Source organism: Pongo pygmaeus, chromosome 9 (genome assembly GCF_028885625.2).
Source record: "Pongo pygmaeus isolate AG05252 chromosome 9, NHGRI_mPonPyg2-v2.0_pri, whole genome shotgun sequence".
Classification (NCBI taxonomy): Eukaryota; Metazoa; Chordata; class Mammalia; order Primates; family Hominidae; genus Pongo; species Pongo pygmaeus.
Genome location: NC_072382.2, coordinates 69,775,031 through 69,801,643, shown reverse-complemented (window position 1 = coordinate 69,801,643; position 26,613 = coordinate 69,775,031). Strand labels below are relative to the sequence as shown.

Sequence of the window (26,613 nt, the reverse complement as noted above, 5' to 3'; positions counted from 1 at the left end):
CTAGTAGAATGAGAGCTCCATCAGGGAGGGGTTTGGGTTTGTTGTGTTTAATGATGTATCCTCAGGGCTTAGAACAGTCTGGCATAGAGTAGATACTCAGTAATATTTGTTGAATGAATGAGTGAACTAATTGCCCAGATTAGGGACAGATTTGGTGGGGGTAGATATTGAGTTTAGTACAGAACTTGCTGAGTTTCAGGTGCAAGCAAGACAGAGTTTGAGATGTTTTGGAAACAGCTGAATGTTTGGTTCTGGGACTCAGGAAGATATTGATTTCTCCCATCTACTCTCTAGTATCATGTCATACTCCAGTTGATTCTGAGCCGTTTGAGGACAAGGACTATATAGAAGTCATCTTTATGTCCTCATCTCTGACCACAATACTTGAACAGAGGGACAACTTGATAAATGGTTTAACTAAGTTCCATAAAGTCAGGGACTGGATTTTTCTTGAACACTGCTGTATCCTCAGTGGCTTACACACTGCTTGCCTTAATAAGCATTTGTAGAATGAGTGAATATCCTCCAAAGGAGTAGTCGCCATTGGGAATGAGAAGAGTACTCCATAACTCCTGGCCCTACACAGAAACAGCAGCCTCCATTAAGTAGGTCATAGGAAAAGGAAATATCTCTTGGGAAGAGCCAGGGCTCAGTTAACATAGGCAGCTACACTGTGGGAAGCTAAATGGCCCACTGACTAAAGGAGGGGGCATGAGTCAGGTAACTTTGGTTTTAAATCTTGTATTCTTCCCTTAACTGTCTTGGGCAAAAGAGAAGCTTTAATTTCTCTTGTTTCAGTTTTCCTATCTGTAATTTGGAGATATTAGTACTATACTTGAGAAACTTTAGTAACTTTGTCAAAAACAAAACAAGGTTTTTATATGACTTGGCTTAGTGTGTCCATTCTGGTATCTATCTAAATGTTCTTAAGTCACTTGCTTAACAATGTTTTCTAGAAAGTTGAGAGAGATAAGAGATAGAGGAGGGCTATTTTATCTCTTAGACATTATAGGACTTAGGATACAGCTTTTAAATTGCTAAAAATATATGTAATGCTTAAAAATATTGCTAGCTCTGAGTTATATAAAGAGAACTGAAAAATAAAAATTAATAAATGCTTTATTAAATGTATCTAAACATAGCATTATGCTAACTGGCCTACTGTAACTAGATACACCTATTATATCAATCCATATATATTGCATTTAATGTGGGATATAGGTGCATTTTGCTGAAGTAAGAGAACCTGAGACCAACTAAGATTTTAAGATGGCTCTGAAGGTACTTGTCTAGTTCATTAGGTTGCAATGTTCCTCTTTATTTGCCTGTTTCTAATTTTCTAGTCTTCCTCTGCTTTTCTCCAATCTCAGTTTCTCCACCAAATAACATTCTGATTATCTCTGCATGTATATATGTATTTTATCATTTCTAGAATGAGGATTTTTCACATTTCATCATCTCTAAAATTGTGATGCATCTTACAAATTGATGGAATATCTTATTAGAAGCATTTTTATCTTAGCATTTCATAAGATAATGCTGCAGCTTACGGTGGACAGTGTCTTAGATCTGATGGGATGTAAGATATCTGCATCAGAAGATATGAACTTCTTGGAGCTGGCTAGGTGCCTTTTTCTTTTTTCCCATCTACCTTTGGCTTCGGTTTCTTCTTAATAATATTTGTTTCATCTTTCTAGTTTAAAAATCATTCTGCTCTCTTTGCCCCTTTTTCTCATTTCTTCTGCCTGCCTTCCTGTTCCCCTTTTTCATCTCCTCTATCCTCCTTTGGTTTCTTAAAGTCTGACCAAGTTCCCAGGGCCTTTACTGATCAGAGCTCTTTTTTTAAAGGCCTTACAGCCTGATGGTGGTGCCACCCGACAAGGTGAATCCCGAGCACTACATCTTCTCTCCCTTTGGGATCTTGCATGTACATCCTGTGGAAGGTAGCGAGACGATGACACTGGGTACCTGGCACCATCACTGTGTTCTCTGGCAGCAGCTCCAGTTCATTCCATTCTTTAAGTATTGCCTCTTACGCAAGTCCTTTACCTGGTAGGTAATGACGGATATGTGATTTGGGGGGAAATGGATGACAGCAACGGTATATTATCACTGACCTCTAATTTCTAGTTGGAAGAAGAATGTGAGATTACAGGGGCTGCATCGACTCCAGAAATTCCTAGAGAATCATCTGCTCTTGGCTGTGCCCCACTTTGGAGCTGGGCTACTACATATTAGCAGGTGAGGTATTAAAAACACAACTTCATTGAGTTTTTAAAAATTAGTTTTACTAAAGGTAATAGTATGTTTGTTGTAGAAAATCTGAAAGATACAAAAAAGCACAAAGAAAAAACCTTTATTCCTACCAACCACTGTGAATATTTTGTTGCATATCTTTCTAGTCTTTTTTCTATCACATATACAAAATGTGATCATACCTTACATACTGTTAAATAACCAGTTTTTTCTTTGAACATATATTCCGAACTAGATTATATTCTATTTCATGAATAGGATATATTCTCTATGGAGAATATATGCAATATTCTCCAGGTAATTATATATCTTAAACCACTTGCACTCACGTAATTATGTGTAATGTCAGATCTGGGGGTCTAATTCAGTTGTTTGAATCCAAACTCTCTGTTCTTTCCAAGATATTACTTGGATTCTATTTTTTTTTTTTTTTGGAAAAGGTTGGTTATTCCTATTTTCAGTATTTCCTTGCTTTCCCTACACGACTCCTCAGCTACTCTTAGGTATATTCTGTGACAGGAGTTGCAAATTCATTTGCCTAAAGGGCCTAAGCAGGAAGTATTGAAGGAATGCAGTGGTTTAGGTGGAAGACATTAGGGAGCATGGGAACTGCAATCTGGAGACTGCATCTAAAGAGGATAGTCACTACTCAGTTCCAACTAATTACTAATTGTTGCTGTTTGGGAATATAGGTCCAGTGTGATCAGCCACCTTACATTTCAGGATTTCCTAGAAGTCCACATTTTGTTATGAAATTTCTTACTTTTAACTCAAATTTCAACCAAATTTTAACTCAAAAGAATTTTTTTTTTTTAAATGGAGTTTCACTGTTGTCACCCAGGCTGGAGTACAATGGCACGATTTCGGCTCACTGCAACCTCCACCTCCTGGGTTCAAGCAATTCTCCTGCCTCAGCCTCCCGAGTAGCTGGGATTACAGGCATGCACCACCACACCCGGCTAATTTTTTTTTATTTTTAGTAGAGACAAGGTTTCATCATGTTGGCCAGGCTGGTCTTGAACTCCTGACCTCAGGTGATCCACCCACCTCGACCTCCCAAAGTGCTGGGATTACAGGCGTGAGCCACCACACCAGACCTTCAAATTTTTATTAAAACACCGTATGCTAGCCAACTCTTAGTGACTCATTTTGAAAAACTTTTCCTTCTGAATTTAACCCAGTTTGCAACTTCTGCTCTAGGGAGTTTCATCCTCCAGTCTGGCCTAATCATCATGGTGTAATTAAGAGCAGAAGGGCTTGGGAGGCTGGACAAATCTTATTTAGACCTTGAGTACTAGCAAGGGACTTTAGTATTTGAGCCTCAGTTTCCTGATCTTCAAACTCGGATAAAGATTTCTAGATTTAATTCTGTAATGAGAATTAAACGAGATTGTGAATACAAAGTGCCACATTCAGTACCTCTCAGTAGACACTGAATAAATGATGCCCATTGTGACCATCCTGTCTGATTATTAGGAGTCTTTTATCCTTATCAAGGATGTTTATAGATGTGGAGTTCTCTGGGGCTTGGGAGGTATGGATAACAGGATTGGGCTTCCTCAGGGATAGGCAGCCCATAGAGAAGTTCCAGTTTCATCACATTTGATCCTAAAACTTACCTGTCCACCTAGACTTTTAGGACCTTTAGCTTTCTCTATTCCCAGGAAGAAGCCTCTGCTGTCTCTCCTTCTAAGTCAGACCTTGGTACCTATTTGACCCTCTCTCCTAGCAGAGAGATCACTAGGTATAAGCACTTGCACATACCCCAAGCCTTTTCTCAGCTTGTATAGCTGAGAAAGCAGCTTTCTGGGCTTATACTCTTTCAGAGAACTCTCGAGAGGGAGCTGTCACTATTGGTCACTGTTGGTAATATTACAATCTCTATAAATATTTGTGCAGTCTGAGGTAAGCTAGGCTGAGAAGAGGTCAAAGGTATCCAAGGAAGGATTGGGATGCCAGCTCTGACCAACTTAGTCCTTGATTCTAGGCTTCTGCAGGAGCTACACTCTGTGTCCTGGCTACCCCAGGAGCTGGATCGGTGCTATGAGCTGCTGGACCTGCAGAAAGCTCTAGCCAAGGAGAAACATAAGGCTCTACGGCTGCTCCATCGTTGCCTAAACCTCTGCACATCCATTCTTCGACTGGTAAGAGGCTCTTAGTTTATTGTGGACCTTTTCCCCAAGTTGAGCTCCCCAGAGTTTCAGCCTCCTCTTAGTTAAGTTTCTCCTGGAATCCACTGTATGACCTGGACTCTACAGTTGAATCAGAGCCATTTTCCTGCCCAGCAACAGCAGTTTCTGCTCTAGGATGGATGAATCAATAACAGGTGTGCAGAGGCTTGAACTAGACCTTTCCCTAAGGGTTGATCTTGACCTAGGAGCAGGGAGGAGAAGGAATATATCAATGTCTATTTTGTCTGTTGTTTATGCTGACCTTTGGGAATTAGGGAATTTGAGAACAGGAATCCTGGTCTTTTATGCTGCTGAGCTTATTTTTGAACCTATCTTGAACTTTTGGAAGGCCACTGTAGTTAGTGCAAGGATGCAATGATGGAGTCCTTCTTCATTAGGAGTACGTTGCATCTGTGATGCACACCCCCTGCCTAGAGTTCTGGGAGGCCCTCCTGTGTACTGACCTCTTGCCCATGGCCTATTATCATGGTTTGTTGTCAGGTGGGGCTGGATATTCACACAGGACTGTGGCTAATTACCATGTATAGATAGTCCAGTTCTGAGAGAGGAGGCCCACTCAGATTTTGTGAAAATAACTAATTAATGTGAAGGAGGCATACCTTGCCTGGCTTGAGCCAGGTTTTGGGTTCTACATGTTGCTCTAAACTCCATCAGAGGAGGTTAATCACAAAGGACAGAACTCTGAAGTCTCAAAAATGGCCTCGACTGCAAGGAATTTCGTTTCTTTTTCTTTCTTTCTTTTCTTTTTTTATTTGAGACAGAGTCTCGCTCTGTCACCCAGGCTGGAGTGCAGTGGCACGATCTCGGCTCACTGCAAGCTCTGCCGCCCGGGTTCACACCGTTCTCTTGCCTCAGCCTCCTGAGTAGCTGGGACTACAGGCACCCACCACCACGCCCGGCTAATTTTTTTGTATTTTTAGTAGAGATGGGGTTTCACTGTGTTAGCCAGGATGGTCTTGATCTCCTGACCTTGTGATCCGCCTACCTTGGCCTCCCAAAGTGCTGGGATTACAGGTGTGAACCACCGCACCTGGCCAACTGCAAGGAATTTCTATTCCTAGGAGGAAGCAATAACTTCTGTTGATTGCTCTGGTTGAAATCTTAAATATTTAAAAATACCTATAATAAAACGTTTTCATAAAATTCTAAATAGTCAAATTCCTTCCCCTTCTAAGAATTACTTATCCTCTTTATCCTACTCTGTTTTCCTTTTTCTGTCTTCCTTCTCACCTTTAAAAATACTATATAATTTACTTACTATTTTTACTAATGTCTCATGATAGGTTGTAACCTCCACAAGGGTAGAGATCTTTGTTTTGTTCATTGATGTATCCCAGGAACCTAGGGATATTATTGAACGTCTTTGCACAAAGACCCTGTGCATGTTTTACAAGTTTGTACTGATTGGACTCTTCAATGATATCTTCTTTGGATGTTTTAGAAGAGTGGCTAAAAAGGAAATTCATAGTCTCTCTTCAGGAGGTTTAGAGGAAAGGCGCCAAAGGCATTAGCAATGTCAAGATCCTAAAGCCAAGGTGCAGGAGTGAAAAGGAGGCAGTGGCCTTTAGCTTCCAGACAATAAATGCTGGACCTGCCATTGTACCAAGCTGAATGAGGCAGGAGATGGGGGTGAGCTGCTCCACAGCCTTTCTCTACCTCTCAGTTCCTCAATCCCACCTTTAATGTTATAAAAATAGTTATAACTTTTTGAAATTCAGTAGTCAATTTTTTATATTAAGGTGTAATTCATATACAGTAGACAAATTTTAACTGTACAGTTGTTGAATTTTTTGTATTTGTATTTGTATTGCTATATATTTGTATACCCGGATCATGATAGAGAACATTTCCAGCACCCCAGCAAGCTCCCTGGTGCCTCTTTCATTGATACCCCCACAGAGGTAACCAGTACTCTGACCTGTGTCACCACAGGTTAATTTTGTCTCATTTTGAATTTCATATAACTAGAATTGGACAGTGTGTGCTCCTCTTTGCTTGACTTTTTTCACTCAACATTATGTTTGTGAGATTTATCCATAATGTTCTAGGTAGCAGTGGTTTACTCTTTTTGTATAGCTACGTAGTATTTCACTGTATGAATGACCACAATTTATATATTCATTCTTCTATTGTGGACATTTGGGTTGGTTCCAGTTTTTTACTATTATGAATAACACTGTTCTGAACATTCTTGTACATGTCTTTTGGTGGACATAAGCATTTATTTTTTTGGGATATATATTCCAGGAGTGGAACTGCTAGAATAGAATATATGTATGTTTTATACTGCCAAACAGTTTTCCAGAGTGGTTGTACCAGTTTACATTTCCATCAGTGATGTTGATTTCCAGCTGCCTTTCATTCTTTTTTTTTTTTTTTTTTTGAGACGGAGTCTCACTCTGTTGCCCAGGCTGGAGTGCAATGGTGCAATCTTGGCTCACTGCAAGCTCTGCCTCCCGGGTTCACACCATTCTCCTGCCTCAGCCTCCCAAGTAGCTGGGACTACAGGACCACGCCCTGCTAATTTTTTTTTGTATTTTTAGTAGAAACGGGGTTTCACTGTGTTAGCCAGGATGGTCTCAATCTCCTGACCTCATGATCCACCTGCCTCAGCCTCCCGAAGTACTGGGATTACAGGTGTGAGTCTGGCTGTGTCTCCCAGGCTGGAGTGCGGTGGTGTGATCTCAGCTCACTGCAACCTCCACCTCCTGTGTTCAAGTGATTCTCCTGCATCAGCCTCCCAAGTAACTGGGATTACAGGTGTGAGCCACAATGCCCAGCTAATTTTTATATTTTTAGTGGAGACAGGGTTTCACCATCTTGGCCAGGCTGGTCTTGAACTCCTGATCTCAAGTGATTCACCCGCCTTGGCTTCCCAAAGTGCTAGGATTACAGGTGTGAGCCACTGCACCTGGCCTCAGTTGCCTTTCATTCTTACCAACACTTATTTTTTTTCTTTTCCCTCTCTCTCTCTCTCCTCTCCCTCCTTTCCTTTCCTTTCCTTCCCTTCCTTTCCCTTTCCTTTCCCTTTCCCTTTCCCTTCACTTCCTTTCTCCCTCCTTCCCTCCTTTCTTTCCTCACTTCCTCCCTTTTTCTCTCCCTCCCTCTCTTCCTCCCTCCCTCCCTCTCTTCCTTCCTTCCTTCTGTGATTTTGTATTTTGATATAATTTCAACCTTAGAATTGTAAGGATAGTAAGATAAACTCTCACATACCCTTTATATAGATTGTTATTTTTCCCATTTCCTTTATCATTTATGCTCTTTCTTTTTTTCTAAACATGTATACATTATTTTCTAAATAATTTGAGAGTCAATTGCAGGCATCAGCCCCCTTACCCCTGTCTTAGTTTGTTTTCTGTTGCTATAATAGAATACCAAAGACTGGGTAATTTATAAAGAATAAAAGTTTGTTTGGTTCATGGTCCTGGAGGCTGGGAAGTCCAAGAGCATCTGGCGAGAGTCTCATCCCATGGTGGAGGGTATCACATACTGATGAGACATGAATATGAGACAGAGAGAGGAGAGAGGAAATCAGGCAAAACTCATCCTTTTTATCAGGAATCCATTCCCATGATAACTAACCCACTCCCATGATCAAAACATTGATCCCTTCATGTGAGTTGAGCCCTCTTGGCTCATTGATCCCTTCATGTGGGTTGAGCCCTCTTAAAGACCCTATCTCTTAAAACTGTTACTATGGCAATTAAGTTTCCAATACATTAAGTTTTGGGAGACACATTCAAATCATTGAAATCATAGCAACTCCTGTATATGTCAGTATGTTTTTTCTGTGAATGAGGACATTTCCTTTTATAACTATAGTACAATGATCAAAGATTAGGAAATTTCACTCTGATACAACTCTGTTATCTAATCTCCAATCTTTATTCAAAATTTGGCAATTGTTCTAATAATGTCCTTTATTACTATATTTTTTCGTTCTTCAGGATCCAAACCAGAATTATGTATTGAATTTAGTGCTCACTTCTCTTTAGTCTCTCTCATATGGAACAGTTCCTCAGCCTTTGTATTTTCCTCACTTGCTTCAAGGCATGACAACTCTATAATATGATTGGAATGTTCCAAGCCTCCTTCCCCACTCCAGATGAGACCAAAAATAGAATTTAGCTGAGATCTTGCTGGGTACTTTCCCCTTCTCTTTTCTGCTTTTTTTACTCCTTTAGAGGCTCTTGTTTCCCTGAAGATCATTCCTTCAATAAATCACATTTCTCCCAATCCCTGTCTCAGGGTCTGCTTCTGGGGAACTCAACCTAAAAGAATATGTATTAGGCCAAGCTCATTCACTGTTTTATTCAAATATTCTATAGACACTTTTTTTTTTTTTTTTTTTTTTTGAGTCAGGGACTCACTCTATCACCCAGGCTGGAGTGCAGTGGCATGATTTTGGCTTACTGCAACCTCCACCCCTTTGGGCTCAAGCCATCCTCTCACCTCAGCCTCTTGAGTAACTGGGACTACAGGCATGGGCCACCGTACCTGGCTAATTTTTGTATTTCTTTTATAGAGGCAGGGTTTTACCGTGTTGCCCAGGCTGGTCTCGAACTCCAAGCTCAAGTGATCCTCCCACCTCCCCCTCCCAAAGTGCTGGGATTATAGGCATGAGCCGCCACACCCAGCCAAGACACAGTAATTTTTTAACTTCCTTTGTCTTTCCATTTCTGGGAGATATATGTTAAATATCCCTTCCTGCCTACAACTATAGATTTGTTCATTTCTGCTTGCTGTTCTTTCAGTTTTTGCAACATGTATTTTAAAATCATATTTTAAACTCATTTTAAAATACATGTTTTCACTCTCTTTTGTTTTGTCATAGTACTCTAATCACTTTTTTTTTTTTTTTTTTTGAGATGGAGTTTCGTTCTTGTCACCTAGGCTGGAGTGTAGTGGCACAATCTTGGCTCACTGCAAGCTCTGCCTCCAGGGTTCAAGCGATTCTCCTACCTCAGCCTCCCGAGTAGCTAGGATTACAGGCGCCCACCACCACGCCCGGCTAATTTTTGTATTTTTAGTAGACATAGGGTTTCGCCACGTTGGCCAGGCTGGTCTCAAACCCCTGACCTCACATGATCCGCCCACCTCAGCCTCCCAAAGTGCTGGGATTACAAGTGTGAGCCACCTCACCCCACCAGTACTAATCAACTTTTTACGTACACCATAAGTTATGTATTTATTATGTTTGCTGTCTCTCTCCCTCCTTCTGGAGGGGCAATGACTTGAGCACTCATTCACTAATATATCTCTAGTGCTTACTGTAGGGTATGCCATTTAGTAGGTGCTCAGTAATTTTTGTTGAGTGAATGAATGACAAGTATGAATTTTTAACCATATCGTTCTCCCAAGCAGAATAAGAACCTTAGCATTATCATACTTTTCCTTCCCTTCTCTCGTCCTCCCTCTATTCTTCCCATTACTCTTATATTGGTATCTCCTGGAATCTTCTTCAAGATTGTTATGAACATTCTTGTTTTATAACCTACTCCTTTGTCTTAGTCCACTCAGGCCTCTATAACAAAATACCATAATCTGGGTGGCTTACAAACAACAAACATTTATTCTTGGAAGCTGGGAAGTCCAACATCAAGGTGATGACAGATTCAGAGTCTGACAAGGGCTCAGTCCTCATAGGTGGCACCTTCTCACTGCAGAAGGGACTAGCCAGCTCTCTGGGGCCTTTTAAAAATAAAATTGACAAATAAAAATGGAATATATTCAAGGTGTACAATGTGATGACTTGATAGATGTATACATTGTGTAATGATTACCACAGTCAAATTAATTAACACATCCATCACCACACAGGCTATACATTAGATTCCCAGAACTTGTTCATCTTATAACTAAAAGTTTGAACCCTTTGAATAGAACCGTCACATGATCCAGCAATCCCGCTTCTGTGTATGTACCCAAAGGAAATGAAATCAGTATCTCAAAGAGATATCTATACCCCCATTTTTATTGCAGGATTATTCACAATAGCCAAGATATAGAAACATCGATGTGTCCATCAATGGATGAATGATTAAAGAAATTGTGATATTAATACATATATACAATGAAATATTATTCAGCCACAAAAAGAAGGAAATAATGCCATTAGTGACAACACGTATGAACCTGGGGACATTATGCTAAGTGAAATAAGCCAAAGAAAGACAAATACTGTATGATCTGGGACTTCTTTTTTTTTTTTTTTTTTAAGGGCACTAATCCTATTCCTGAGACTGGAGACCTCATGATCTAATCACCTCCCCAAAGACTCCACCTCATAATACCATCACCTTATGGGTTCAGATTTCAAAATATGAATTTTGGAGGGACACAAACACACAGGCCATAGCACTATTTAAAATTAACAATATATCTCACAAATTTCTTTGCCCATCAAATCTTTTGTAGAACACTTTATCCTCTTGGATTCATTTTCCTCTGCCTGGAATACATTAATACTATTCCTAATTTTTTTAAGGGAGAATCTGTGGATGGAAAATTTTCTGAGTCTTTGTATATCTAAAAATGTTTTTATTTATCCTCAAACTTTAATGATATTCTGGCTAGGTATAGAATTCCAAGTTTTTTATTGTTATCATTACTTTTGAGACAGAATCTCACTCTGTTGCCCATGCAGTGGCATGATCAGGGATCACTGCAGCCTCAACTTCCCGGGCTCAGGTGATCCTCCCACCTCAGCCTCCCGAGTAGCTGAGACTACAGCAGTTGATACCACCACGCCTGGCTAATTTTTTGTATTTTTTGCAGAGATCGGGTTTCACCATGTTGCCCAGGCTGGTCTTAAACTTCTGGACTTAAGTGATCCACCCTCCTTGGTCTTCCAAAGTGCTGGATTACAAGCATGAGCCACCATGCCCGTCCTAAACTTTTTCGCATAATTTGGATGTTATCACCCCTAGTATTGGTGCTTTAAAAATGTATACTGATTATGTTCTATGGTATTAGCAATTATTATTGTTGTTGTTGGTATGGTTTTATCCTAATGGCACTCAGTAGGCTCTTTCAATGTGAGATTATACATTCTTTTTACAAACATTTACTGTGGAACTACCCCATGCCAGGCACTGTGTTAAGCAATAGAAAAATGAAATAAGGTGTAACAGAGTTCACCTCCTAAAGGAGCTTACAGTGTAGTGGATGAGTACTACAAATAACAAAATGATGGTGCACTGGACTAAGGGTTATGAAGTGGGAAGCACTGGGTATTGGGGAGTATTGTGATTGGGGCTTGAGCTCATGGATACCAGAAGTACAATTCACAGAACCAATCAGTTCTAATCACAAGCTCTAGAGAGCATCAAAAGGAACAGGAGAGCAGGGAAGACAAAGGATCCATCCAAAGCCCAGAGCATTGGCAATTGTCAGCAGCCTTTATAGGCTGAGGAACCTCCCAGATCTGAAAGAACCCACAAAAAGGCTCCCAGGCTTTTATTCCACATTCCCTCTCCTCTAATAGAAAGTCTATATCAGTGCCCAGAAACAGCTTCTATTATAACATAAAGCAATATCATTCTACTCAGCAGGCCACATCACCTGGCCTAATTATTATCCAGAGTCCATATCCTGAAATTATTGTTTAGCCTTATTTATCCCATCTTTTTCTTTTTGTCTCTTCTGTGCATTGTGAATCTCTATATTTACATATACACAAATTTTCTATTTGAATTCCACCCTGGGGGTTTTCAGTAGACAGGCCTGGCCTACCACATTAGCACATTGTGACCTCTCAATATATGTTCTCTATTTCACATCTTCTCTGGTCAAATAAAATTTGAGGGGGTGGGGTAGGGTAAACTCTACTAAAAAGGAGCCCTTCATATGTATATCTAGGTTCTAGGTCCCAGACTCCAAGACCTGGGAGTTTGCACAGACTAGTGGGTGGCTGGTTTGCTCTCCATCCCCCTATATGGTGAGTTTCCACTCTATGCTCACAGGTTCACGAGGACACATACCACATGCAACAGGGCCTACAAGAGCGAGTGCAAAACTGCGATAGGATCAGGACAGGCCAAGGCTCCATATACCTTCAGAGGGTACAGCGCAAGCAACTGGAGCAGAAGCTGAAGCAAGCAGAGGCCTGGTGGCTGCAGCTGGGAAAGTTTGCCCGCCTGGTCAACTACATGATTTGTCAGAGCCTCATTTCTGTCTTGGAGGAGCAGATAACCTCTTTTGTGGCCAACATCATTCAAGTGAGGTGGTGGGTGGCATGTGTGGAGGTGGCAGGCAGTCCAGGGCCAGATGCTGAGGAATGTATACTGACATCTAGCCCCTCGACCTTTCCTGACCCTTTTTTTACAGGCCCCAAGGCAGAAACCCTTTCTCTCATCACAGCTAGTCTTTGATGATCATGGCCAACTGTCTCATGTACCCTGTGTTGAAAATATGATCCAGACTCTAACTGGAGGCCTACAGTCTGTCAAGACCTCTGCCTTGCAGGTATTCTGGATTGGGCAGAGAGCTGGCTGTGGGAATTCCCAGTTCCTATCCTCTGAGTAATCAGAAGCTCACAACCTGGTTTGAATCCCTCATTGCTTTCCCATTTCTGCTCCTTCTCCATATCCTGGCATGAAGGTAGTGCAGTCTGCAGACCTGAAGACCTCCTCGGATTCCCTGTATTCTGAAGGTATTTAGGGAGACCTAGGCAGGGGGTAGGAAGGCTGAAGGAGGGAAAGGGCACAAGCACGAATGGCATGGGAAGAAGGCAGGAGGTCCAGGCTATAGAGTCAGGCATCGGGTGTGGATGGAGCAGCTCTAACCTGGGTACTGCACATATGTGTTATGGGTAGAAGGGTCAGGGAGTGTTTTTGCTCACAAATTCACGTGGTTATGTGTATGTGCGTGCAATGAGAGGGTGTATGAAAGAGTGTGAGTACATTGTCCTTCCAAACCTGGTTCATCCAAAACTCTGTGAGGTTTTTCTCCAGTGCCATAATTGCATTTCATTTACTACTGAATTTTATTGCTAAGTAAATTTGTACTTGTTTGAAGAGCTCTGCTTGCTCAACACTTGCTTTATGTCATATAGCTCTTTTTCATTTCATATGGATTAATTCATCATATTGAAATATTTTATGGTTACCAATTATTATTGGTTATCAATCTTCACACTTATTAACCATCAGCGTGGAAATACATCTTCACATTTCCCTTATTTAGGATACTAATGCTGTCACAAATAAAATCATTAAATGCAGTCAGTCACATCTGACTCGTCCATACTTTTTAATTTCCTCATTCAACTTCTATCTGTTCATTAAGAAGATTTAAAGACATAACGTTAATTTTAGGGAATAGGTGACAAGGAGCAAAAAGGTTCACTGAAAGGAACCTGTGTCTTTTACAAATTATACACCCGTTGGGGCACATTGTTTTCCCCAAATAAATTTAGGTTAATTGATAGAGACTATTGATATCTGTTTTACATGGTGCTGTGGAAAGAAGAAAGGCTCTGGAGTCAGACTCATTAGTTTACTAGTCTGAAAAGTGGGAATAACAAAAATACCTAACCTGAAGAATTATTTTAAAGATTAAAAGGGATAATGTGTCTAGTATGGTGCTCAGCACATAGAAATACATGCTACGGATGTGCCTTCTTACTATTATTAGTATTAAATATGTAGATAAATCAGACATTTCACAGCATTTTCTCATTATATGTGGTACTAATTCATGTTATAAATATGCTGTAGTATTTTTTGAATGGTTAAAAGGAGCAAAAAAGAACCTCTTGCATTTTTATTCTAAATTCTAGTGAAGCTGAAAATATTCACTTACCATGTCTTAGGTTGTCCCTTCTACTTTTAAAAAAGCACACGGATTGGTATGTTTAGGGGTGAAATGTCATGATGCTTGTATCTTACCTTCGAAATGTTTAGGAGAATGAAAAGATAGAAGGAAAAATAAATAATGCAATGTGACAAAATGTTAATAATCGTTGAATCTAAGTGGATGGATAAGGGTATTCATAGTACCATTCTTTAAACTTTTCTACAAAATTTGAAGAAAAAAAGGATCTGAATGGAAAATCAGATTCATATAATTGAGTAATCAAAACCAAAGTTCTTTTTGTTGTTTGTTTGTTTTTAAGACAGGGTCTCACTCTGTCATCCAGGCTGGAGTGCAGTAGTGCAGCCTCAACCTCCTGGGCTCAAGTGATCTTTTCGCCTCAGCCTCCCAAGTAGCTGGAACTGCAGGCACATACCACCATGCCTGGCTAATTTTTAAATTTTTTGTAGAGATGGGGTCTTGCTGTGTTGCCCAGGCTGGTCATTAACTCCTATCCTCAAGCAATCCTCCCATCTTGGCCTTGCAAAGTGCTGGGATTACAGGCATGAGCCACTGTGCCTAGTCAGAACTGAAGTTCTGTTGTCCTTAAATTCTTTAAAAAAATTAAAAAGTTTTGATTTGCATTTCTCTAATGATTGATGATACTGAGCTTTTGTTCATATGCTTGTTGGCCGCATGTATGTCTTCTTTTGAAAAGTGTCTGTTCATGTCCTTTGCCCACTTTTTAATGGGGCTGTTTTTTTTTCTTGTAAGTTTAAGTTTCTTATAGATGCTAGATATCAGACCTTTGCCAGATGCATAGTTTACAAATATTTTCTCCCCTTCTGTAGGTTGTCTGTTTACTCTGTTGATAGTTTCTTTTGCTGTGCAGAAGCTCTTAAGTTTAACTGGATCCCATTTGTCAATTTTTGCTTTTGTTGTGACTGTTTTTCTCACTTATAAGTGGGAGCTAAATGATGACAACTCATGGACACAAAGAGGGGAACAATAGACACTGGAGCCTACTTAAAGGTGGAGGGTGAGAGGAAGGAGAGGAACAGAAAAAAACAACTATTGGGTACTAGGATTAGTACCGTGATGAAATAATCTGTACAAAAAACTCCTGTGATACGAGTTTACCTATATAACAAACCTGCACATGTACCCCAGAATCTAAAATAAAAGTTTAAAAAATGGAATAAATTTTGAATAAAGGTAAATAAGTAGCAGTTAAAACACTGATAGTAGTCTTTAAGAAACATACATCCAACTGAGAAAACTTTTACTTAAATGAGGCAAAATTTGTATGGCCTTTTAACTAAATTACAAAATGATTTCAATAGCCCCACTTACACACAAAAGTATGAAAATTAACTCCTCTTCAATAGAAATGTATACATTGACTTCTAATCACTAAAAGAATACTCAGGATATTATTAATAAAATAGTTGCAACATATTCTCCAGTCTTAAACAATGTTCTCCAATATTTTCCAGAGAACATTTTACAACTAAACAAGAGAGTATTACTGTTACTATTTGATGTCCTTACAATCTTATCGGAAGTTTTCTGCAGTTCAAAACTCAGAAAGCATGATCAGATAATCACTTTTCTTATCTGACAGATGTCAAATTCAAAAACCTTAAACTTTAGTATGGCAATATCCTACTAAGATTGGAATAACTTTTTGATATTTGTGGTAAGATAAATCTGTTACACTGAAAAGAGACAAAGGATTGCCTAATTTTAATTATATAATCTCTTGATGTACATTTTGGTTGGGATGGCTGAAATCAGCTTGGAGATATAATGCAAAAATATGGAAACTGTGATTTTTTGCGAGGGGACTGCACAGGGAAGGTCTCTTTGGAGTATGAGGTATGAGCAGTAGGACTAGGAAGAGGAAGTATAGAGGGAAGCAGTGTGACTGTGAGTAGATTTATAGATGAGAGAGAAGGAAAGATTTTTTTTTTCCTTGCCGCTCTGTGAGAAAGCAACCTTGGAGGTATGAGGAGTTGTATAAATATGTTTAACAAGAAGCTTTGCTCTGTGTGGAATGTCTGAGTCACTCATTCAAGGAAACCTATAGTAAAGATCTATATCATTGAAGCCTTTCAAGTTGGATTGATATTTTAAAATTCAACTCCATGTTGACTTATATGTATTATATCAATACATATAAATTTTCAATTGAAGCCCCAAATCCCTTAGAAATGGCAGGTAATTCCTTTGATTTAATTGATTTCAAATTTCTTCTTATGGCCAGGCACAATGGCTCACACCTATAATCCCAGCACTTTGGGAGGCCAAAGCGGGAGGGTTACTTGAGGCCAGGAGTTTGAGACCAGTGTGAGCAACATAGTGAGACCCTGTCTCTACAAAAAATTTACAAATCAGCCAGGCATGGTGGTGTGCACCTGTAGTCTCAGCTACTCAGGAGGCTGAGGTGGAAGGATTGCTTGATCTCAGGAGTTTGAGGCTGCAGTGAGGCATGATCACACCACTGCATTCCAGCCCGGGTGACAGAGATACCAAATCTAAAATTTTAAAAAATTTTTCTCATTATAAGCAAAGTTTATTTCATTCTTACCTTGGCTATGAAGTTAGTGATTTTTGTTTTGTTTTGTTGGTATGTTCTTTTGCCAAATTCCATTAAAAATAGACTAGCTTTTCTTTCCATTGCTTGGAATCACAATTGAGTTTGTATAGCACCATATGGCCTGAGCATTCTCATAGGTCTTGGCACCTAGAATCGCTGCTCTTCAAGCTTGTCTTATATTTTGGAGCTCACAAAACAGACAATTACTAAATTCAAAAATAGAGAAGAAGTAACAGCACCCATCTTCACAGAATTTGAAAGTAGAAATCAGGAAGATAACCCCTGTCTCTCTTATTTCTGCTTATGCTTTTTTTAATCTCTTCTCTCTGTGCATCTTTCCAGTTCCTCTGCCTTGATTCCTGAGACCAGTTATCTCTGCTTCCTTTGGGCTTTCTGCTCCCTTATAACTACTTCTTTCAAATAACTTAAACTTTTTATGACACCAATTCCATCCTTGATTTTATATGATATTTGAGTTTTCCTGTCCGTGAGACTGATTTAGTTCAAATTTCAAGACAAGGAGTATGATTGATTCAGCTTCTCCTGTAGATTGCATGATTTATTCATAAGCTATGGCAAGGGGATGTGTCATGGTGCAAAATAACTGGCTTTTAGCTATAGGCAAGAGCAGATCCTCTTAGAAGGTTGTGTATGGTGGGGGAGGTTGCAGTCTTCAGCTATGCTTGTGTTTGGCTATAAACGTCTATTATATGGGCCTGAGTATGGGGGTTGATTTTGGATTAAGTAATCTTAACTCAAAACTATGTACGCACCTATAACTAAAAAATTCATGATGCAGCTAGATTCAGCCACAGTGGCCTAAACAAAATAAAACAAAACAAGAAGTCTTGAAGTAGGTTCTTCCAGAGTTTGTTCTGTGGCTCAAACGTGGTCATCAAGTACCAGGTTCTTTGTATCTTTCCATCACTGTTTCCTGCTTTTAGCTATATTTAAGAGCAGATTCTGTAAGAGAGTTATGTGTGGCGGAGGAGGCCACAATAAAGTGGTTTTTGTTTTTTTGTTTTTTCATTCTCAGGCTTGTAGCCTCATAGTTGCAAGACAAGCTGCAATGTCAAGCATCCCATTCTCAAGCAAAATCAGGCAGAAAAGGAGAGGCAAGGTTAACAAGAGAGCTCTGTGTCTGACTCTCACTTTTTGCCAGGAAAAGGAATCTTTTCCGGAAACTCCCCATCAGACTCACTTTTACATCTCACCATCAAAATCTGCGTCATGTGTCTACCTCTAGCTGTAAGATAGGCTAGGAAATCAAATGACTGACGTTCTCAGTGTCTCATGGAAGATGGTTCTACAACCATAGAGGAAGGGAGAAGGGAATAGCTATTGAGTAATCAACCAATGTACCTTCAGAGTTCCATTCTTCAGGTAGGCTCTGTCCACCTGGCAAGCAAGAGAATCACCAGCATTCTCTACATCGTCATTTCATACTATACTCTTTCCCTTCTATCCCTCACTTAATCTTAGTTCTGTAAGTAACAATATCTTTAAGCCCACCAGCAGTCCTTGTGTTGGTGTCTTTCTAGTAATTTTGTTTGTCTGAAGGTCACTTTTTACTAAATTCCTCAGGAAGGGCTTGTAGGGACAAAATTCTGAAGTTCTTCTATGTCGATAACAATTTGTACCTTTTGAAAGTTAGTGTTGCTGGATATAAAGTTGTTGGTTTATACTTTTTTCCTTTCGTATCTTAAATATATTACTGTTTTCTAAGGACATTATGAATTGCTATCAAAAAGCCTTCGATAGTCTAATTTTATTTGCTTTACAAAATCACTTGTTCTTTTTGTCTAGATTTTTTCTTTTTTATTGAAATCTAGTTCTTTTTGTTAGAATATGTGTTGGTATTGAACATTCTGGGGAAGGATTCTCAGGTATGTTCTTTCAAAATGTGGCTTTATATCTTTTTTTAAATTTCAGAACAATTTTTCTGAATTATGGTTTTTAATATTTGTTCTCTTCCCTTGCTTTGTTTTTTTCTTGGGGGAATCTTGTTACTGATACATTAGATCCTTATCACCCATCCCCAATATTTTTCCCTTTCTCTTGAAATCTTTAAAATTGTTTTTTATTTCCTTTTTAGTTGTATAATTACCTTTATTTTGCCTTCTATTTTTCTTGAGAAATTATCTGTCGAGTTTGTTTGCTCTTATGTCCCATTTTAGTTAAATTTCCATTATGAAATTGTTTTTTCTTTCATTTATAATTCTTTCCATAGTTCTGTCACATAATTTCTGAGTTTTTCTAATTCTGATATGTGTCCTCTCATGACTTCTATCATTTTTCTATTGTCTTTTAGCTTGTTTTGAAATAGGCTATAGTTTTGCTCTGGTTTTTGACATGCTTTCGTTGTCTCTAGGGATTTATTCTATGCCTTGCTTTGTTTTTTTCTTACAAAAGCTTGGTATGGGGTTTGATGTCGATACTTTTCTACTGCTCATAGAAAACTGGAAATTTTAGCTTTTCTTAACTTTCAAAAGAAGACTTGGTTCAAAATAGTTCTCTAACCTCTCAGTTTCACTTTCTATTGTTTTTCTGTATTAAAAAAAACGATGGCTTACTTTCTGAGGTTTTCTGGTTTCCCTCCCCTACCTTCATCTAGACTTTTCCTTTTTCTCTATTGCTGCTCAATCCTTATTCTACTCCCAGCATTTTCTCCATGACGAGCTCTGTCCCAAAAGGGAGCCCTGACTGTTTGGTTTCAAGAGTACACACGGCATAGATTACTTAAGCTTCTATAGACCTTACCTCACCTGTTCTTGGAGGGGGTAAGACCCCCTTCCAGTTTTACCTGCTGTTCTCAAATGGGCCCTCTGCCTCCCAGTAAATGCTTGATGACTGTTTGGGGGTTTTCTTATTCTTAGGTCCATCTGTTGCTTCATTGTTTCCCTCTGCATCATTCATCACAATTGGTGATGCCATGTGTGTTTTGAGGTTGCAGATGGTTTGACCCCACCTACTTGTATTTTAGGATCTGTGAGGATCCCTTGTCCTCATTTGTTAAAAAATGCTATCCTTGCATTTTTCGTTTTACTATCTAATTGTTCTGTCATTTTTACATGGGCATTTGGGGGAGATTTCAAAATAATGCTGCCATTGCCATCATCTTCTCAGAATCCCTTCTGGCATTTTTTTAAAGGATCATTCTTTTTCTTATATGGAGCAGAGACTGTAAGGTATAGGAGGCAAGGGCCAATGCAGGGAGAAAAGTTAGAAGGCTTTTGCAATAATGCAGTAAGAGATGATGGTGACTTGGGTTGGGGGAGGAGGGCAGATGGTGGTAAATGTGGTGAGAATTGGTGGATTCTGGATATATTTTTAAAGTAACAACAACAGGATTTTTAAATGGGGGGATGTGTTGTATGTGAAAAAGAGTCAAAGGTGACTATAAAGATTTTGACTGGAGAAACTGGAAGAACAGAGTTTCCATTTACTGAAATTGGAAGACTGCATTTTGGGCGGGGAGGAATTAGAGTTCATTTTGGCTCTGTTAAATTTGAGGTGCATGTTAGACATCCAGATAGAGAAGTGAAGTAGGCAGTTATTGAAATGGGATTGGAGTTAAGTGAGAGATCTGGGCTACAGATAAATTTGGGAGCAAATATATGGTACTTACAGCCATAAAGCTGGATGAGATTTCCTAGAGAGTGAGTACAGTTGGAGAAGAGATCAGCTAGGAGTACTACAGGGTTTGGGTGTGGATAGTATGGCTCTTATTCTGAACATTTTAATTCTTTCCTTTATTTTGTGCAAAGTTTTAACACAAATACTAAACTTGTCAATTAACCAGTTCCTAAAGAGTTAATGAGTGGCTAGGTTCAAGAATATTCTTTAAGACAGATAACTGAGGACTGGCATGTTCAATATTCCTTCCCACCAACTCCTCTGTTCTGCAGATGCCAGAGACTACAAACTACACTTCCCAGACTCACCTGCAGCTAGGTGTCATATACAATTTAGGATCCACCAGTTAGATCTACAAAAGACTTTGATTCAGAATTGAATTAAGAGGGGGAAAAAGTCAGGGCATATGCCATCCATTCTGTGGATCATAGCAGAGGCAGTGTGTTTTGTAGGTGATGGTGTGACAGTACATCCCATTTTGCCAGGCAGCACACAGCCCTAGATGCTCAACCTTGAGCGGTTTTATATTTTAGCTCTCCTATTATTCTGCAACCCATTTAATATTCTGTAATAAGTCCCTCCCTGCTTAGACTAGCTAGAGTAAATTATGTTATTTGCACATGAACCCTAACTAATAAATCCCCTCCATGGGTCTAGTATTTTACATTTGTGATATAGATGTATGTGTTAACTCACTCATGAGCAGAGAATGTGTGTGTTTGTGTGTGTGTGTGTGTGTGTACACACTGAGGGCAAGGAGAAAGGAAGGTTGTTTGTGGGCTCTGGAGGGTACTCACGGACAATTATGGCATGTGCTCCACTAGAAGATGAAGAAGAGGACTCAAAAGCCGAATTTCTGATGCCCAAGTTCCAGGGCCAGCCCAGCGATGCTGTGAGCATCTTCTGTGGCCCGAATGTGGGATTGGTGTGGCCCTGGAAGTCTCACCCAATTGCTGGTATCTTGGAGGTCCGCGGATATCGGCTGCGGGGCCAGTACTTCCCCCGCAATTATAAGCAGCTGGAGGAAGACCTGGACAACAACCCTCAGATCCAGCAGGCACTGAATATACAACAGGTGCTGCTGGAGGTGAGAACAGTGGTTTAAGGGATAGGGCACTGCCCACCAATTCCCATTATAGCCCCCTGCCTCTGCCCTAAACACCTTGTCTGCCCTTAGGGTGTGCTGTGCGAGGTGCAGGAATTCTGCAGGGAACATCATTGGATAACAGGCATTTATGAATTCCTGCAATCCTGGGGCCCTCAGAAGTTGGAAGACATGAGAGGTGGTCCCATCAAGAGCTATGTGATGCTGGTGAGCTGCCTAAATGTTTGGCAGGCCCGTGTCTCCAGTATGCCTATCGAGTTGCTCACAAAAGGCAAGTTGCTGCTACTTAGCTGCCATGATGTACAGGCAGAGATGGGTGAGTACTGCTTCTCTTCTCTCTCCTTCTCTTTTCTGTATGTCTATTCACATGGCCTGCCTTGGTCCTGGCATGTCCTCCAGAGACCTTCGGTGCAGGCCTCTTATTGGACCTATGAAGCCTTCCAAAGCCCGAGGTCCCAGGCCCTTTCCTTTGCCATCAAAGGTATGCTCACTGCAAAGGCCAGCCTCTCTGTTTTGGCTCTGCTCATACCTTGTATTCCTTAGGAATCATGTTCCTGTGCTTGGGCTGCTAAGCTCAGTGTCTTTACAGAGATTCTTGGGAATCTAGGGTGCCTTCTCTCTGCATGTAGCTGAGTGAAATTTATACTACAATTTGCATGTGTAAAAAGCTACTCCCTTTAACTGATGTTGTCTTACTCTGTATTCCTAACTTCTACTGGTAGTGAAGAATGTAACCTTTCCAATTAAAAAAAGCTCCTTTCATTTAAAGCAGTCACTTTTGGTCTGATTCAGTCTATTTGGGGTATCTGGGCAATTGAAAATTTATACTGTAGTTCTGGGTTGTTTTTACTCTCAAATGTCTTTTCCTCCCTTTTCCTTCCCAAGGTGCCACCTGTACTGGGGAAGGCCGGTGGGCTGGCTTCTGAGGTGTAATACAGCCTTGCCTGGTCTCTGCCCTCCTGACATTGCTGCTTCTGGTGCTGCTGTGTCCTGGGCTGGTAGAGCTGCGATGTGTTTTCTTGGGCTAATAGGGACCTGGAGTGTCTATCTTTGCTGACCTGTCCTTGTCTTGACATTTGCTGGTATAGCTGATCCTTGGGGTTTTAGTGAATCCTTCATCCAGTCTCTGTCTTAGGCTGGCTACCCCCATGGCTTTTGTTTCAGGGTCCCTAGCCCCTCAACACAGGAACTTCATCTAGGCCACTGGCTATCAATTCTCTGCTATCATCTGTATCCCCTGCCATTTGGGAGTTGTGGGAAACTGGTAAGCATTATATCTGCCCCTCTTTTTACTACAACACATAACAGTATGATTTGTACTCTGCTGTGACTGTTTCATGTTAGCAAGGGACACCCTAAAAGGTGGTCTTTCCCAAAGTTCTATATGGAAAGTGGGACTCAAGACCATTCTACTATCTATTTTCTCCTCAACCCATCCCAGGTTCCCTCCTCTTGCCACTTCTACCCCTACTAAGCCAACGCCCAATTGTTGGTATCCCTGGGTCTCTGAGAAATCTGGCTTATGACCTAGTCTTTTATCCTCTTTTCTCTTTCTCCCTTCCCATGGGAAGGATATCTCATGCTATTGTGTATTAGCTAGTGCCTCAGCCTAGGAGTTCGCCATAGAGAGGCTCACAATGGGGTAGATTTGGAAGCCAGTGATTTGTTCTTTTAGGAAATATGGAGGTTGTTCTCTTTCCTCACCTAGCCTCAAGGATGGCAATAGCCAATAGTATCCACTTCCTGTAAAGACTAGATTCTATTGGACCCATGGCTTCCCAGGCCTGCTTTCTTTATGAAGGTTAGAAGCCACTGGGGCCTGGAAAGAGTTTGCTTGTATGCCCTGCTTGCTTAGCCTTCCCTGTCTTGGCTCTCAACATACGAAAGCACATGTATCATTAGGTATCCAATGGGCCACTAAAACTCCCTGCTCTTGTACAGGGGGTTCAGGCGGCAAGGCAGGAACCAGGAGGACCTTTGATTGTTTCGTCTTCTCTCTGGCCCTGTTTTGGTCAGGCTTTGCTTCACTGCTGCTGAGAAAGCTTATTGTTGTTCTAGTTTGTTAGCTTCTTGATCCTCAATCCAGGACCAACTAGCCTCCTTTAAGAGGAGCAGGTGGAGAGAAATAAGCACTGGATTTAGAACCCTGTCTCTGTTTTTCACTCGCTTTGTAACTTCAGATTACTGTGTTTTAGTTTCTTTATTTGTAAGCTGGGCATGATAACACAGTCACTCACAGGGTTATAGTAAGAATGATTAAGTGAGATATTGTTTGCAATACTCTTAGCATTGAGTGTGGCATGCTGTAGGTGCTTAATATTTTTTTTCATTTCACCTTATCCCCTTGTATCTACTCTCATCCTTCTTGCTGATATAATTTTATCTAACCCTCTAACTTAACTCTGTTGTTTCTCTTCTTCCTGAACTCCCTTGAACAACGAATGGTGTAATTATACACTCTGACGAATTAGCTTCACCAGAAACTTGGGGTCACCCTTTACTCCTCCCTCTCCTTGACCTTACTACATCCAACCTGTCACCAAATCCTTGTCATTCTTCTGCCCCCTAAGTATCTCTTAAATCTGTTTTTATCCATCTCCAGCTTCTAATCCCAAGGAGTCCTGGTATTTTATCAATGCATTGCTCCTTTATACCATACGGTGTCACTGTTGAGCTCCCATCTGCCTTCATCTGCCTGTTGCTACTGGTCCAAAAGCAGCACCATAAAAAAATAAACAAAAAAATGTGGCAGCATTGCAATGGCCTAGTTACTGTTATGTTCCAAAGGGACAGTGTGAAAAAGGATGAGTTTAGATCTTCATGTTCTGTTTGATATAGGTTGTCCCTCAATAGGCTTCCTCTCAGCAGGTTTTCTTAATCTCAGGTCTTAGTACCCAGTCGTCTTGGTTACTTCCTCCAAGTCTCTGAAAGTGACATACCCAGTATGTCTCAATTATCTGTCCCCCAAACTCACTATTTTACTTTCTAGTTGCAGAGATGCTAATAGAGGATCGACCAGTTTACTTTGCACATAACATAAAATATATTTTTAAATACTTTTTATAAACATATATTTTTATGTTTACATTTATATTTATAATATAAACATATTTATATTTAAAATATAATGAAGTGGAGCCATGCTGCCTGAGTTTGAATCCTTGCTCTGCCACTGTGTGATGTTGATCAAGTGACATAACCTCTCTAAGCTTCAGTTTGCTTATCTGTAAGATAATAGTATTTACTTCAAAGGGAATTTGTGAGGATAAAATATAATTAAAGTGCTTGAAATAGTGTCTGGTATGTAGAAAGCACTCTATACTCTATTTGGTGTACCATATTTCTATATTGTATTTTTCCCATTCTGTGCATATTTTAACATCTCTGAACTTTAAAGGTGTCTCATGATTGAAGACATGTTAGAGTTTAGATGGCATCAGTTTTTTTCTTTGTTAGTGGTATATAAAATAATGGTGCTTCTTACAATGAGATCTTAGATTTTATGAGGTATCATATGGGTATTATCCCTGCCCTCTGAGATAATAAAGTTGTTCATACTGCCAAGGGCAGCTTCCAGGATTACTTTCTAGCCCCTTATCCACCTGAGACCTTCTTTACTTTAATCCTTAAAAACAAAAGGCAGATCATACTACCTTCTTGGTCCCCCTTCTTCTAGAGCAAGGGCAGTAAGACTCCAAAACCAGAATACTTTTATCTCTGCTAGGGTACTCTGCTATTCACAAACATGTCATTTCCATACCCTTGCACACACTGTTTCATCTTTTTGGAGCATTAATACTCAACACATCCAACTCCAATGTTCCCTTCTCTGAAGGGGCCTTGCCCAGCCTTCTCAGGACACCCCCCGGCACCCCCACCTCTTAGCTATACTGGCTGAAGGCTCCAGGCACTCACAGTGGATTTATCACACTGATTTGTGATTGCTCATTTATATGTCTGTCTCTGGCTCATATTATGAGCTTTTCAGGGTGGGGAAACTTTCTGTCTCATTCATTTGCTCTTGTCTACCAGTATAGAGCACAGTCCCCAGTGCATAGCAGCTGACAGGACATTGAGCAGGGATTCAACAAGCATTAAATGAGATAATTCATGGTCTGACCTGCCATTCAGCCTACTCCCACTCTGGACCACAGCACTGTCCCCAGCACCCCTTCTTTTTTATGCATCCCCTCACACCTTACTCTCCTGTCTCCAGAATCCAAGCTGGACAGCATAAGGAAGGACATTCTTGCACAGGTGCAAAATGAGTGCTGGAGCCTCAGTCAACAACTCATGACAGAGCTCACAGATTTCATGCATATCTTCCGAACCATCAACTCAGATATTCACGCCATTGCACAGTGCACCCAGAAGGTGGGCTCTCCCTATCCATCCTTCCCAGTTTATTCAGGGCCCATCCTGCTCAAAAGCTCAGCACACTCTCTTCAGGTCTCTGCTGAGCTCCCAGCAGGGCTTGATGCTCTTAAACTGTGCTCACCTAAGAGATCTACCCTTGCTAATTCTTACCCTGTCCATGTGGCCTTCAGGTTCCTCATGTCACAGGGAGGCCCTGGTGTGATGAGAGTGTTGTGCCCTCTGTGACAGTCAAATAGAAAATTGTTGCCTTGTCATCAAGGTAATGGGGTGGTGGGTGAGAAGTGGACCCTTCACCAGAGAGATCTGGGTCAGAGAGATATTTGATCCCAGACTGCCCCTGATTCCAGTTGATTACAAGGCTGCAACTGGGTCTGGAGACTTCACTCCAAAAGGTGGGAGTTCCCCTTGGAGATGGGACCAAAGAGGTACATGGGGTTGTGGGGCTGCTGGTCTCATGCTGTAATTCCTGCAGTTGAATGAAGCCAATGAACAGTATGTCGAGCTGGAGGAGCGAATGGAATACGTACGGGCACTCCATGAACTCATCCGCAACCACTTTAGCCTCTTTAGTGCTGAGAATGAAGCACTGGACATCTCGGTGAGAAGGCAATTTGGGGAGTCACCCATCCCTCCCCACCCTCCTCCCCGACAAC

At 40.6% G+C, this 26,613-nt stretch overlaps 1 protein-coding gene across 2 annotated transcripts in view; it reads left to right on the top strand.

Moving 5' to 3' along the window:
- The window catches only part of DNHD1 (dynein heavy chain domain 1), an 88,310-nt gene that overhangs the window by 24,642 nt on the left and 37,055 nt on the right, over positions 1–26,613 (top strand). For both annotated transcript variants that reach the window (XM_063671199.1, XM_054439194.2), the window contains 10 exons: positions 1,849–2,052; positions 2,131–2,241; positions 4,244–4,400; positions 12,413–12,667; positions 12,777–12,914; positions 13,050–13,101; positions 21,303–21,565; positions 21,656–21,899; positions 25,800–25,957; positions 26,433–26,558. In XM_063671199.1, coding sequence (XP_063527269.1) covers positions 1,849–2,052; positions 2,131–2,241; positions 4,244–4,400; positions 12,413–12,667; positions 12,777–12,914; positions 13,050–13,101; positions 21,303–21,565; positions 21,656–21,899; positions 25,800–25,957; positions 26,433–26,558 — 1,708 coding nt within the window. The remainder of the gene's footprint in view (positions 1–1,848; positions 2,053–2,130; positions 2,242–4,243; positions 4,401–12,412; positions 12,668–12,776; positions 12,915–13,049; positions 13,102–21,302; positions 21,566–21,655; positions 21,900–25,799; positions 25,958–26,432; positions 26,559–26,613) is intronic.